General features: G+C 25.6%; 1 protein-coding gene across 1 annotated transcript in view; it reads right to left on the bottom strand.

Moving 5' to 3' along the window:
• The window catches only part of LOC100198004 (pre-mRNA-processing-splicing factor 8), a 49,178-nt gene that overhangs the window by 17,420 nt on the left and 16,758 nt on the right, over window positions 1-15,000 (bottom strand). The window contains exons 5-14 of the mRNA XM_065807238.1: window positions 13,609-13,947; window positions 11,415-11,520; window positions 9,961-10,063; window positions 9,797-9,884; window positions 8,880-9,309; window positions 8,484-8,618; window positions 8,039-8,365; window positions 7,669-7,843; window positions 7,387-7,582; window positions 6,440-6,566 (exon numbers count right to left, since the gene is read on the bottom strand). Coding sequence (XP_065663310.1) covers window positions 6,440-6,566; window positions 7,387-7,582; window positions 7,669-7,843; window positions 8,039-8,365; window positions 8,484-8,618; window positions 8,880-9,309; window positions 9,797-9,884; window positions 9,961-10,063; window positions 11,415-11,520; window positions 13,609-13,947 — 2,026 coding nt within the window. The remainder of the gene's footprint in view (window positions 1-6,439; window positions 6,567-7,386; window positions 7,583-7,668; window positions 7,844-8,038; window positions 8,366-8,483; window positions 8,619-8,879; window positions 9,310-9,796; window positions 9,885-9,960; window positions 10,064-11,414; window positions 11,521-13,608; window positions 13,948-15,000) is intronic.

Below are 15,000 nucleotides of genomic sequence, written 5' to 3'. Positions count from 1 at the left end.
TTTGCTGCTATTTGCAGCAATAGGGCCTTTGTAACTCCACTACGTGGAAAATTTTGCGTAAGGATTTGAGTGTAAAACCTTATAAGATACAACTGGTGCAAGAATTGAAGCCACGTGACCTCCCACAATGTTTAACATTTGGTGAATGGGCGCTGGCAAAGTTGGAGGAAGATCAATATTTTTATCGAAAAATTGTGTTCAGCGACGTAGCTTATTTCTGGTTGAATGGATAAGTTAACAAGCAAAATTGATGCATCTGGAGTGAAGACCAGCCAGAAGCAGTGCAAGAGCTACCAATGCATCCCAAAAAAAGTTGCTGTTTAGTGCGGATTATGGGCCAGTGGCATCATCGGGCCGTACTTCTTCAAGGACAATAATAGTCGCAATGTTATTGTGAATGGCGAGCGCTACCATGCAATAATTACAATCTTTTTTGCCCAAAATGGAAGAGCTGAACTTGGCTGACATGTGGTTTTAACAAGACGGTGCCACATGACACACAGCACACGAAACAATGGCCCCATTGAGAGGCGAGTTTAGTGAATAGTTTATCTCACGTTTGGGGCCCGTCAACTGGCCGCCCAGATCGTGCGATTTAACGCCTTTGGACTATTCTTGTGGGGCCATGTTAAGGCTAATGTCTACAGGGATAAACCAGGAACGATTGACGCACTGGAAGGCAATATTGAACATTTATTCGTGAGATACTAGCCAATATATTGGAGAGAGTGTGCCAAAATTAGACCCTACGCATGGGCCATCTAAAGCGGAGCCATGGCCAACATTTACATGAAATAATCTTTAAACATTAAATTATAATGACCGTTCTATCAACTTGAATAAAGATTTCATCAATTTTTTTAAATTTTTTGTATTTTTTTTGAAAATCAAATCCTATACCTCTTAAAAAATCACCCTTTATATATATATATATATCTTATATATCAATATAAGATATATATATAGGCCTCAGCGGAAAGTGATAGCTTTAGCTTTCGCTCTCGCCCACACTCCCCTAAAACAGTATACTGGAGCAATTTACAGCTCTCGCAAAAGTTTTTTTTAAAAGTCAAAAAAATTTAATTCATTAGACAATAAACTAGGCTTTTGCAAAGTTTAATTCATTAGGCAATAAATAGGCTTTTGCAAAGTCAAAAAAAATTTATGCCTAAAGAATTTTTTTGTGGCGCAATATAAGATGCTTGTTGTGTGTATATTATTGTAACATTAACATTACTAACATATGCCAGTAACAAGTATAAAACCAAATTTTGTATTTAATAAGTAACTTTTATATAAATAAACAAGTAGCTTGCGCAAAAACTATAAGCTCTTGTAAAAAGCAGTTTAGAAGAGCAGCTTGCATGGCTTGCCATGTTGGTTTTAGGAGAGCTTTTCTCTGCTCTCTCGTTCATTAATATACCATATATGTGTGTGTGTGTGTGTATATATATATATATATATATATATATATATATATATATATATATATATATATATATATATATATATATATATATATATATATATATATATATATATATATATACATATATATGGTATTTTAATTGTTTTTTAATTATGTTTTTTTAAATATATGGTAGTTTAATTGTTTATTAATTTAATAAACTTCAGGCACTTTTTTTTTCATAGGGAGCTTTGATCTTAAGAAACAATTCCTATAAGCTTTTGTTATTTTAAAGTGCCCAAGTTGGTATTATAAATTTATTAAACATCTGTAATTTTAGGCCTAAAATCTTGCTAATCCCTATTAAATGTTTTTTTTTATTGCATTAAAAGTTTTTTTCAAGTATGGAAAATGGCTATGATTTATTGTTTTTAGCAAATACCACATAAAGTGTGCCAGTTTATAGCTTCACTATAAAATGTATAACTAGCATACTGGACAGTATAGTTATTTTAACTATTTGAAATACAAAATTGGAACGTGTTGAAAAAAGTCAAATATTTATCTCATAAACCAAATAAAGCTTCATTTGTTGATAAAAAAAAAAATTATGTCAGGGTAGTATCAAAAATTGGGGAAGTAGTTAGGTAGTATCTCAAAAGAAAGAATAAAATGATAAAGAAAATACCATTTTCTAATAAGCGTTTTAAATGTGATGTTAACATTTTTAAATAAAAATAAACAAATCTAGAATCAAACAAAATAAATACAAAAGAAATTTAGTGTAAAAACATGCAAATACCAGAATAAAATTTTTCAACCACTAGTAGAAATTTAACTGGGTGAAAATGTTTTAAATTATTTTTGGTGATTTAAAATTATACATTTTCAAACTTAGCAATGTATAAGGAACATCACCAAAGTATCAAGATAACAGTAATATATTGCAAAATTTTATAACAAGAAATGATAAAAAAAAGGGCGCTTTATGTTTAAAAGTGATGGAAAAATTCATTTTTTGAATTAAACCATGTCTGTTAAACAATTTCTATAGGTAGAAAAACATGTAACACGATTGCAATCAATCCAGTAACATTTACTACCACTTTCCAGATTGATATTCAATAATAATAGAGATTATATTTGTAAAACTAATTTGGTTGAATTTATTTTTAAAAACTGAAGTGTATATACAAATGAAGTTTCAATTAATTGACTAGTTTTTGCCTAATAAGTACCAACCACACTTTTTTTGTTTTCTGTTATTGAGGATGGCAAGTTAAAAATTTGAATTGGATTAAATGAGCATTTAGCATTACCAAGCCTTTACAGGAAGCACATGCAGTTGATGGCTTGCCTATTGACACAAAATATTTTGTTTTGATACATGAACGCAACTTTTTGTGTGTTTTGACGTATTTAGAATTTCAAAAATTTGAAGAAAAACTAAGCTTTACTTAACAACAGAAGAAAAAAAAAGAAAAAACATTCACAAAAAATAGGAAAAATTCAATAGAAGATTTAATTTTCTCCTTTGTTAAAAAATAAAAAATTAAACCATTTTATATAAACAAGCAAGAAAAATTTAAAAATTACAATTTTATCTTAAAAAGATAAGGGTTGAAAATAGATGGCTGATTTCTTATATCTTTTTATTTTTGTTAAATTTTTTTAAATTTAAAGTTTTTTTTATCCTTGTATTAAATTTCATTTCAGATAATAACAACTAACTAAAAAATAAGAAAACAATAGCAGAAAAAAAATTTCAAATAAAATTGCACATTATTTTGAAACATTAGTTTATCTTAGCTTTACTTGTGAGTTTTTCAAATGTTTAATTTATCAAAACATGAAAACAGCCATTGCCCATGGGTCAAGTTGTTAAAACAAAATATTTTATGTGGACAGGCAAGGCGTACAACTGCACACACATTCTTGGAAGACTTGATTTGTATACAAGAAGGCTATAGAAAATTATATACAACAAAAGATTATATACAAATATATAAGAAAATTATATACAACTCTTTAGTTCAAGTTGTAGAGAAAGTTTTTCCTAATATTGTTGCCCTGTCATAAAATTTTAAGAAAAGAAATTCAATAAGATTGTGTAACTACAATTACAATACTAAAAGTGGTTCAAAGAGTGGCAAAACCACACAAAACTTTTTGAATATTTTTTTGAGTGTAAAAAGATGCAGAAAAACTGCAGACCTTGACTTTGTTCAAAAAATGTAATTTATTATTTAAAAACACCATTTTAAAAATTTGATTCCTCAAAAAACTTCAACTTTATTAAATAATAATAGCTCTTGATTAATGTAATGCAAATATTTATGTTAAAAAAAAAAATCGTTTCGTTTTGTACATTTTTATTAAAAATAAATTACTCTAAAACATTTTTATAAGAGTTGTAAAAATAAATAGTTTTATTTTATTACTTTCTAATAAAATAAAACTATTATTTCAAAATACTTGCTCTAAACATTTAAACTGTTTTATGGAAGATTTGCTAATAAAAATTCTGTAAAAAAAAAAATTAACTTGTATCTTAACAACTAAAAAATGTTACTTAAGGGGTAAATTAACTCAAACTTACCAGATTGCAAAAAAGCAAAATTTTTTCATACGACTCACACAACTATTACATTTTAAATATTATCTGTATAAAACAGATGTTAATCCAGGTATCAAATTCAGAATAAAAATACTTGTTTTGTCAAAATAAAAAAAATAAAAAAAAGAAATGAGGTAAATAAAAGCTCATTACTGCTTTAATCAACTTCAAAAGAGTATACAAATGAGCCTTCAAGAAGAGCATTCCTTAGTGATACTCTCAGTCCGAAGAGTAAATGTGTTAATTTTAAAATTAGCTTCACTTGACCTGATGGACAAATAAAATAAGGTAATAATCAACCAGGTTATTTTGTGCCAACATCATTGTATATCATGATTAAACCTTTTTTTATAAAAAATTTTACCCAGAAATATAAAAATTAGCTGACGTGATCACTTTAAATTACATACTTTTAAGATCGCTAAATGACTTTGGTCTATTTGCATTTCGCGATACGCTGCCTCTTGTTACAATACTTATTAAATAATCTTTTAAAGCAAAAATTATATTTAATAAAAAAATGCATCAACCTATGCAAAATATGAGTGAATTTCATCATCATATGCAAAAAAAACTATATTTACAGTATCTGTTTTATTGAAGGAAAGTACAATAAAAGAATTTGAAGTACAACAAATTATAAGTTTAACATGGAAAAGTTTGAACAACAAATAATTAGCTGTTAATAATTAAATTATTATCAATGTTTAGTTTGAAACGGTTTGTGAAAATTTCATTCAAAATGTCTTTAAAAAACTGAAAAAATGTGAACCTGTTTCATTATCTTTATGTGCTCACTAATTTGTACAAATTTATACAAATTAGTGTACAAAACTGTAAAAAATTAAAAAAATTAAAATTTTCTTTTAATTATAAATATTAAAAAACCTTATTTAAAACCAATTTAAAACTAAAAAATTTAAATCTAAAATAAGACAACCTACATAAAATATAAATTTAGTTAATATCCTTGTAGTTAATTCTATCGTTTGTTAATAGAATTTAAAAAAAAAATTTTAATTTATAGATTGTACTTTAATATAATTAACTCTAATAAGTAAAAATAAATAAAAATTATTTTTGGGGGTTTTGCTAAAATTAATTTTTATAAAAATAACTTTACTATTTTGAACACTATAAATAACTTATATAACACAATTATAACTTTCTCTATTTAAACAAGAGCTTAGAAACTTCAAAAAAGATAAGATAAATGATATGATTATAAAGATAAGCATTGGTTTTTACAGTAAATTTAAATCTGCACCAGTATTACAAAAAACTTTTATTATAACTCTACAAACGATTTTTTTATTATTATTGAATCATTTTATTAAAGTAAAAAGAAATTAATATATTAAATATTTTGGATTTATTGAGTGAATATCATATTTATTAGATATGAATTTGCTTAAACTATGTTCAAGACCTATTAATTTTATTCACAATTACTTGTTCTTTAACTGTTTATTTAATTTGTCTAATTGGCATTCGGAACAAACCTTAAATTTTGATCAAAATAATTGGTCTTTGTTTGTAATACTCAACCCATACATTATTATAGGAAACGTTTTCTTTAAGTTTAAAAATATTTGTTCAAGTGTTCTATACATTTGATTGGTTACAAATGTATACTATGCATGATTATAACCAATCAAAAAGATATAAATTTATAATTATCTAAAATAACCAAATCATGGAGGATAAAGTAATTTATTTATTTATATACAATTAAATTTAAAATAAAAAACTGTAAGTTTAAAAGTGATGGAAAAATTCATTTTTCGAATTAAACCATGTCTGTTAAAAAATTACTATAGGTAGAAATACAAGTAACAAGATTGCTTTCAATCCTGCAAAATGCCCTACCATGTTTGAGATGTTTAACTATGTTGAACATGCATGAAATAACTATGAATATAACTAAATAGTTATCTAAATTGTATAACTGAATAATTAAAAAAAATAAACCATTTGTTTTTAAAAAAAAAAGCAATTTAATGTGTCCTTGGAGAATCATCATATTGCACAATGTTTTAAATATAAAATTCACATAAATAATTTTTTTAAACCAAAACAGTTTTTAAAAATTTTTAAAACAAAGACTTCAGCTCTTTTAAAATATAGACTTTAGCTCTTAATTAAACCATTCTTTAGACAAAGATAAGAAAAAAAGAAATATATAAACATAAATATATATATAAACTGTAAATATCATATTTGCTTTTTTGTAGTTTAACTAGTTATTTTATTGAGAATATTTTTATATTGCTTATCGTTTATAATTTATATCTTTTTCACTGCATAATGCATAAAAAAGAAAAGAAATATGTGGAACTTGATAACCGGAATTTAAAAAATTAAAAAAAAACTTAATGCAACTAAATAATCACTAAACAAATAAATAAACATACTTCTTTGAAGGCTCGCTGAGTTAGCAAATGACGCTTTATTCTTGAAAGAGCTTCATGAGGATTATCATAAGCTTGCTCTATAAGACCCAGCTCTTCTCTTTGTGATTGATTAAGACGACTTTTAACGCTGAAAACAAAAGAAAAATCATATCAAAAAAAATAACTTGTAAATATGCAACTTCGGTTTTAATTTTAACCCTGTGGACTGTGAAAAGCAAATTTTGTTGCATTGAAAATAGTTTTTAATAGCTCAAAGGTCTTTATAGATAAAATACATCTTTGTGCATTTTTTTCTACATCATGGTAAATTACAAATGTCTTGTTGTGACAAAGAGTAATAGTATAGACAAATTCTTTAAAAAAGACAGCTTGACTGTTTAATTAGTGAAAATGGAAGCTTTATTTGCAAAAATATAATTTTATTTGAAAGTTATATCTAATTTACAGGGGCTATTCTAGAAAAATAATTTGGACAATGGTACCACCGTGTATGGAAATTTGACGTATGTAGGTATTTTTTTGCAAAAAAAACAAAACAAAAAAAAAAATATCTGTCTTGAAAAAAAAAAAGGTTGTTAGTTTCCGAATTTGGACAACGCCCAAATAAGGTCAGCGTTGTCGAAAACAGTCTATATGTTTTCCCAGACTTGGTTACTGATAATAGTGAGAATGCCTCAGTTTGGTAACAAATGTTAAAAAGACTTGAAAAAATAACTTTTTTAGTAAGTAGTTGTAGACATAATTTAATTTTACGCAGCATTAATTAAGTTAAAAGGACACAACATTGTAAAAAATATTGTTGAAAACATGAATATATATATATATATATATATATAATATATATATATATATATATATATATATATATATATATATATATATATATATATATATATATACATATATATATATATAGACATATATGAGCAATTTAATATGAATGTTACCTATAAGCTTCTTTTAATCTTTCTAATGCTAATATTAGCAATTTTGTGTCATGCTTGTATGATAAAGGTGGAAAAGGAACAGGTGAAAACCTTCTACTTTCTAACCAATGTACAGTTGTTGTATAGATAGCAACTGCTTCTTCAGCAGATATATAAGGCCCGTCTTTTAAATAATTGTGTTGTCTTTCCTGTTCAGCTAAATAAATGACAATTTATTAAATAAACCATAGTTTATTAAAATTAAACAAAATATTACAATTTAAAAACGATTAAACAAAATACCTTTTAAGTAAAGTCTAGTTAATCTACCAAGATTTTTCTTACAAACAGTTTTATCGACAGTTGCACCACGACGAATACGCTCTCTGTTATAATGAGCAACATTAGTCCACCAATCAGCTTTTGCTTTTACATACCGCAAAATCATATTTTCCACAGGGATTGGTAGCCCAGGTACCTAAAATTAAAAAATCTTATAACTAAACAAGCTAAATATAATAGACATTTAATGCAAACAAATGAATAAATTTATATATATATATATATATATATATATATATATATATATATATATATATATATATATATATATATATATATATATATATATATATATATATATTATTCGAAAATAAAAAAAATAGAAGGAAACCTTCCATGGAATATTTGCTTTCCAACATCTCCAAGCCTCACTTAAATGCTGAAGTATAGTTCGAGCTTTATTTTGTTTGATGCCTTCAGGCATCATATCAAGTATGTCATGCATAACAGCTGCTCTTAACTCTAAGTCATAATGACTTTCAACCCTTTGTTTAGTAACAGTTTTTGCAACACCTTTTGAATGTCGACCTTCAAATTGACGTGCTAATAAATTGCCAAGCCACCTTTCTAACAAAGGAACAACTCCTCTTAAAAAGAAAAGCCAGACTCTCCATCCAGGTGCCCAAATACCACACCCAGGCCCTTTGCCTACTGCACCCTAAAATATTATGTTTTAAATATAGATAATTCAGCTTAAATTTAATATTAAAAAAAAAAAAAAAAAAGGAAATTTTAGATCAAAAAATATATATATACACAAAAAAACAACTTCTTACCGTGTTGAAACGATAGTAAATAAGATGTTTAAGGTCTTTACACATTCTTATCTGTTTCATGAGTTTATATTTGTACCGATACATTCCAGTTAATTGACCAACGTGAGCAAATATATACTGTATACCATCAGCGAGCTAAAAATTGAAAACAATTATACTATTAGACTCTAAAAATCATTGTTTAAACTTTTGTTTTAGGTGCCCCCATAAGACCTTATGGTCTTGTCACAGAGTTCTGCAGAAGAGTATTTAAATAGGAAGTTTATGCCTCCTTCCTTACCAACAATGCTAAAAATGTCCAAAGCTTGCTTCAAAACCAGGATCTTTTGCTTAAAAAGCAAGTGCTCTAATCACTGTGCCACGACCCAAAAAAAAAGAAAAAAAAAAAGCTAATACCTGAAAAGCATCAACATTTCCAAGTCGATATTGTACATGTGAATCCACAACAAGCTTTGACAGTCGCAGAATTTCTCTACACAAATGGAATGCATTACCAAATCTAGACTTTTTACGCTCTTTTGTTGTAAGAGTTTTAACAGGTTTCAAATTAAAATTGTAATCCAAATGTAAGTAGTTTAAATTTTTTCTGTGAATTAGTAAATTTAACATATTGTAACCTTGACGACAAACTTGTAAACTAGCTTCTACCCAATCTAGCTTAGTGGTCTGAAAAAACTTTGTTGATTTAAATGATCGAAATAAAAAGCGTTTTTTCATAGCTTTAGGCGGACGATGATGAAGTGCATTAAGAACAAAATACTTGAGTAGTTTCTGGTAAGATACTCGGACTTTTACAGGATGAGAAGAAGGACAATGTTCCATGTACCTATACAATTTTTTAAAAATATTTAAATTTTATCAGTCTTGGTCAGGAAGGCATGCAATCACATGCCATTATATGGCCACGCAAATAATGTTTTATTTTAACAATTTAACCCTTGCTTTTAAAATTTCAAAAACTTGCCGAATAAAGATTCTGAATTTTACATTAAAAAAAATAACATTAAAATTTTTATCTTTAATGTTTTTATAACTTATGTTTTTAGCAAAACACATATCAAAAATAATTTAATAAAGTATCAATGAAAAAGTGCATTTATTATTTATTTATTTCTTTAATTTATTTCAATTTTATAAACAACAAATATTTTAGATACCGATAGTCCCTTTAAAGGACTTTATAGAAGTTTTATATGCCATTTTCATTTTAGTCATTATCATAAATAACTTGTTTTGTAACAAAATGAGTTATTAATTATAAACAAATTTTAAACCAAAAAACATAACTAACAGATAAATTAACAAATCTTTACCATGTTTTTACTAGAGGAATATCTATAGCTCGCCTAGTTGTGCCAGAACGAATATTAAAAGGTCGAGGGGCCCAAAGCAACCCAATACCTTAATGAAAAAAAATACAATAAAAATCAATTGTAGTTTGCTTGCATAATAACATTTGATAAAATCAAGTTATTACCATTTGCTGTGTTATCAGTATACAATGGAGAATCTTGTAAGAATGGCTGATATTCCTCCGGTAGTTCAAATTCTTCATCTTCTTCAATAACAGGTTCTGTTACCTATAGTACATTAGTAAACATGTTGCAATTTTACTCAAGCACAATAACTGGCAATAACTATTTTGAATGACATTGGTAGTGAATACTAAAATTAATTAAAACAAATCAACAAGTAGAAGAAAATTATTAAATGCTGATATTTTTATCTAATAGAAAAAATTGCTTCCATTGAAAATATGCTTATTACTTAAAGATAAATACAATAGTATTTATGTCAAAACATATATTAGCTTAATTTTATAAATATTAAACAATAAACATTTTTGAAACAATGAGCCTACATATTGCTTTATTTACTTTTGATGTAAAAATAAAACATTTGCCTAGCTGATTTTGTATTTATTATTTTATTTAGATTTAAACTAAAACATTGATTATGTTGTTTTTATTTTACATGTTTTAGAAATGAAATTAAACATTCACTTGTCTGGTTTTAGTACATACATCAACTATTTTATAGCTTGCTGTCATAAAGAAATGCTGCTATATCGACTGAGGGTTTGGGATATGGCAACAATCTTTTCTTCCATTATTCTTTGTTTTTTTTCGTCATTTTCTGAAAAAACTGTTTGCTATAAAGATAAGGAAAACTATTGTATATATACACACACACATACAGACACTTATATTCGTAGGTTTAGATTAGCATTTGCTAACTTTTTACTTTACAGGTTTTTGAAAAAAAATAATTAAAAAACAAAGAATAATTCAAAAAAAAAAAAAAAAAAGGATTGCTGCCCCAACCCAAACTTATAGTTAATTAAAAAGTTAATTAAATAAAACTCAAGGGAAAAAAAGTGACACTCAGGTTTTGATAAATCCAGGTTTAAGAGTTCAAAAAAAAAACTTAAAATACCCATCTTTGGCTTTAAAACACATTTTTACATAGTGAGCATGTATCAATTTCATGCATAGCTCTTTTAAAATTAGTTCCACTTGAATTTAAGAACGTCTTTTGAGTGTGTTTTACTTGTGATTTTAAAGTTACATATTCTCAGGTTCATCCATGTCTAAATGTTTTCAATGAGACTTAAGGTGATTGGGCACACCATGGCGAAGGTATTTTTTTGTATTGTAAAAACTCTGATACTCTTGGCTATGTGGTAAATATTTATATATACGTGTGTGTGTTATAGTTCTTTCAATGTTATAGCACCAACTGTTCTAATAAATTTTGTGCACTTGAGCTATGCGTTTGAAACGATAACTTCATAGTACCTGGTAATACTACTTATCCAATATAATACTATTTAATAGCTTTATAATAGTTTATAATACTACTTAATAGCTTATAAAAATTTGTGATGCCAAGTTATATATCTATTTTAACAATATTATTTCCTAAAATTACCTTTACAGAATGACGATGTGCAATTGGATTAATCAATGGATCAAAATAAAATGCTGGCAAATCAGGATCTTCTGTTTTAATAAAAACAACTGAAGGTGTATGATACCTAAAAAAAACTCAAAATGTACTGAAAAAATAACAATAAACAATAAATAAAAAAAACTTATTTTTATTTCTTAATTAATAATAAATTAAGATACAAAATTAAGTTTTACATAAAATTATACAATAATTTGGTTTATAATTTAAAGTACAATAGGTTTTTCAACAACTGTTCTTAAAGGAATTATTATGTTCAAATAAAGCATTTTAGTAAAACTTAACAAAACTGGCAAAACCTAACTGCTAAAAATAAAAAATAAAAAAGTTTTGTGATAATAAATAAAAAAAAATAAACTTTAAAGTATTTAGGAAGCATAACTCATCATCACCTAAACTTTGCTTGAACTTTTATTGCATGTATAAAAAGTCTACAATAAAAACTTATAACTTAAACACTTCCTACAACAATCATGTTATGAAAAAGACTCTTCACCAATCATGCTATCAGGCAAGATAATAATTTAAGTTCAGTATAGAAGTTTATCAATGATGTATTGGAGTAAAGATGTATCTTTAAAATATGATATACAATTATCAACAGTACTTAACTCTAAGCAATTAGATTTAAAAAAACTTGAATTAAATCAAAAACAATATGTAATTATCAACATTAGATAACTCTAAACAATTACAAAAAACAAAAAACAAAACTATACTGGAATCTTGTTGCAATTTATATCTTAACTAAATAATTCGTCATTAATAATCAGAACTCACACTTATAACAGCTTAAAATAAACTGAGGTGATTTTTTCTATATAAGTATTAGTTTAAATATTATAATAACAATATAATTACTTTAGTTAATTTTGTTATTTAAGTTTATATAAAACTAGATTTACTCCAATTAACCAATCTAAATGTTTAAATTATTACTCACAGTATATGCTGGAAATTTAATTTTCTATTTTAAAATGATTAAAACTATAAATTTTTATCTTAATTAAAAATGTTTAGATTATTACGCTAGAAATATTACAATTTCATTTCTATTAGAATGGATGCAATACTTTAGTATATAATTATGAAATAAATTCTTATAAAAAAAAAAGTAAAATAACATATAAACAAACCTGTTTAAATCTATTATAAATTTTATTTAGACAGAGATTTAACTGTTTTACAGTATTTAAACTGTTTTAAAAATTGTTTCAAAAAACAAAACTTGATATACTGATTTTAAGCATGCTTTTTAATATAATTAGGCATGATATAATATGTGGACATCATATAATAAACAAAATTATTATAGCAAAAACAAGCTTCATTAAATTCTGAAAAAAAAATTGTTTCTATAAAAATAAAAACAATTTAAAAAAAATAATATCTCGTTTCTTCCTAAAACTGCAAATCAAATATTAATTAGTATATCAACTAATATATAATATCTATTTAAAATAAAGTCACCTTTAATACCATGTTTTAGTTTCACATTAAATACCATTATTTACTTTGTAAATAATGGTATATAATATGAAAAATGTCAAAAAGTATTATTTAAAAAATAATACTTTTCGACATTTTTAAGAATTGCAATTTTATCTTTAAAATTAATTAATTTTTAAAATAATTACATTTTGTCTACATTGCTTTCTGTGTTTTGAAACAATCCTGCAAATAAACTATTGGACAAGAAATTTTTTGGTGATCAAAGAAAAGTTAACTTTTGTTATATCTTGACTTTTATCAATTTGGTTAGGTTGTTCACATATTATATGCACCAAGGAAAACTTATGCTTTGTTGGCTTGAAACAAGGGAGAGGGGTGGTTTCACATTAGTGATGCAACAATATTATATAATAGAAAAAAAACAAGACAAATTTAACAAAAAATTAAAAGTATAACCACTACTAAAAAAAAAACCCTTTAAAAAAAGTCAAATATATGATTCAGCAAGCAGATTTAAGTAACTCTTTAACTAAAATCCTGGGCGCAACTAAATCTAAATTTATATAGCCATAATCCCAAAACCTTTAGTAGTATATCTTATAACTAAGATTTCCGTTTATGGCATTTAAAAGATTGCTATAACTTTTTAAACATGGCTAAATCTAGCAGTAGCAATAAAACAAACAAAACATAATAAACATACCATGATAAATGAACATATTTTGTAAAGTTATTGTACAAATAAGGAAAAGCTATTCGATACTCCGTTCGAATTGGTTGACGTATAATGATTTTATTAATATCATTAAATTCATTCCAGTCTTCATCGTATGTTGTTGCATCTCGAACTAATGGTTCAAATTTAGGTCCTCCTGGTATAGCAAGATTTAATGCCTTTGCAGTAAAAAATGATTTAAGGTCAAATAAATAAAAATAATTGTCATCAACTAAATCTGTCAGCAGTTGATTTCCTAATCTATACAGTGTTGACATAATAGGAATAGAGAGATTCCATCTTCGATATGTTGTTCCATTCATGTATCTAAAATAAAATTTAATTATCAAAACATTTTAAAATTGCTTGAGGGTCAACCCGGACAAAATTTGTATAAAAAAAAAGTGTTTGGTATCATTAGAACCATAATTTTATATATATTTAGTAGGATTTATATATTGAGAGAAAAATTTTGGGAAAATTATTTACATAATTTTTTGCAGCAATCACTTTCTATAAACTATGTCATTTGGATGAAAACGAAATTGTTTACAGAAAGAATTTGAAACTGTAATGAAAGGAACTTTGTTGATATATAAATTTGTTAATATATAAAATCTTTTTTTAATGCACTAACAACTTATTAAAAAATTTTGGTTTATTTTTATTTTCCATTATGGGGACCAAAATATTGAATTAATTTCTTCATACTCAGTTTCCTTAAGATCAACATTAATCTTTTTTAATGTTAATTTACCTCCCACAGACTAAGAAGGCCACTAAAGTGGAGGAAGCTACTTTTGATTGTGGTTACAATCCACTCTTAACTCTATAACTCCAAAACACAAATCTTGAGAAACAATCTCAGCGAGGTAGTTCTAGGGACATGGTGGGGATCAAACTCTGAACTTCTCACTTATGAAGCAAGCGCTCTAGCACTACACCAATATAGCTTTATAATAGCATTATAATTTTTTTTTAATATACTATAGCAAATTTTTCAGTTGCACTTGTAGAGATCATCTTCTGTTATCTTATAAGTATCTTATAGCATTTTCTCTAAGGTGTTCTGGTTAATTATCTTTAAAAAATGATGCTATCATTTTCATTTATTTATATTTTTACATTAAAGTTTATATTTCATTATTTCCAACTTAATATTTTTTTTTTTTTACTTTTTTGATATGCATTTCAAAAAAGTAAAAAAAAAAAAATTTTTAACATAAAAATTAATTATTTTTAAAAGAAAAGCTTTTCATATTAAAATTTTATTAAAAATTAACATTGCTTAACACTACCATTCCTAGTAGGCAAAAGACATGTTGTTGGCCTCTAAAAAACATATTCATAGGTTTTAATATGTACTTTAAACATCTTAAA

This window comes from Hydra vulgaris, chromosome 10 (assembly GCF_038396675.1).
Source record: "Hydra vulgaris chromosome 10, alternate assembly HydraT2T_AEP".
NCBI classification, from domain to species: domain Eukaryota; kingdom Metazoa; phylum Cnidaria; class Hydrozoa; order Anthoathecata; family Hydridae; genus Hydra; species Hydra vulgaris.
This window is presented reverse-complemented; position numbering and strand designations above follow the sequence as displayed.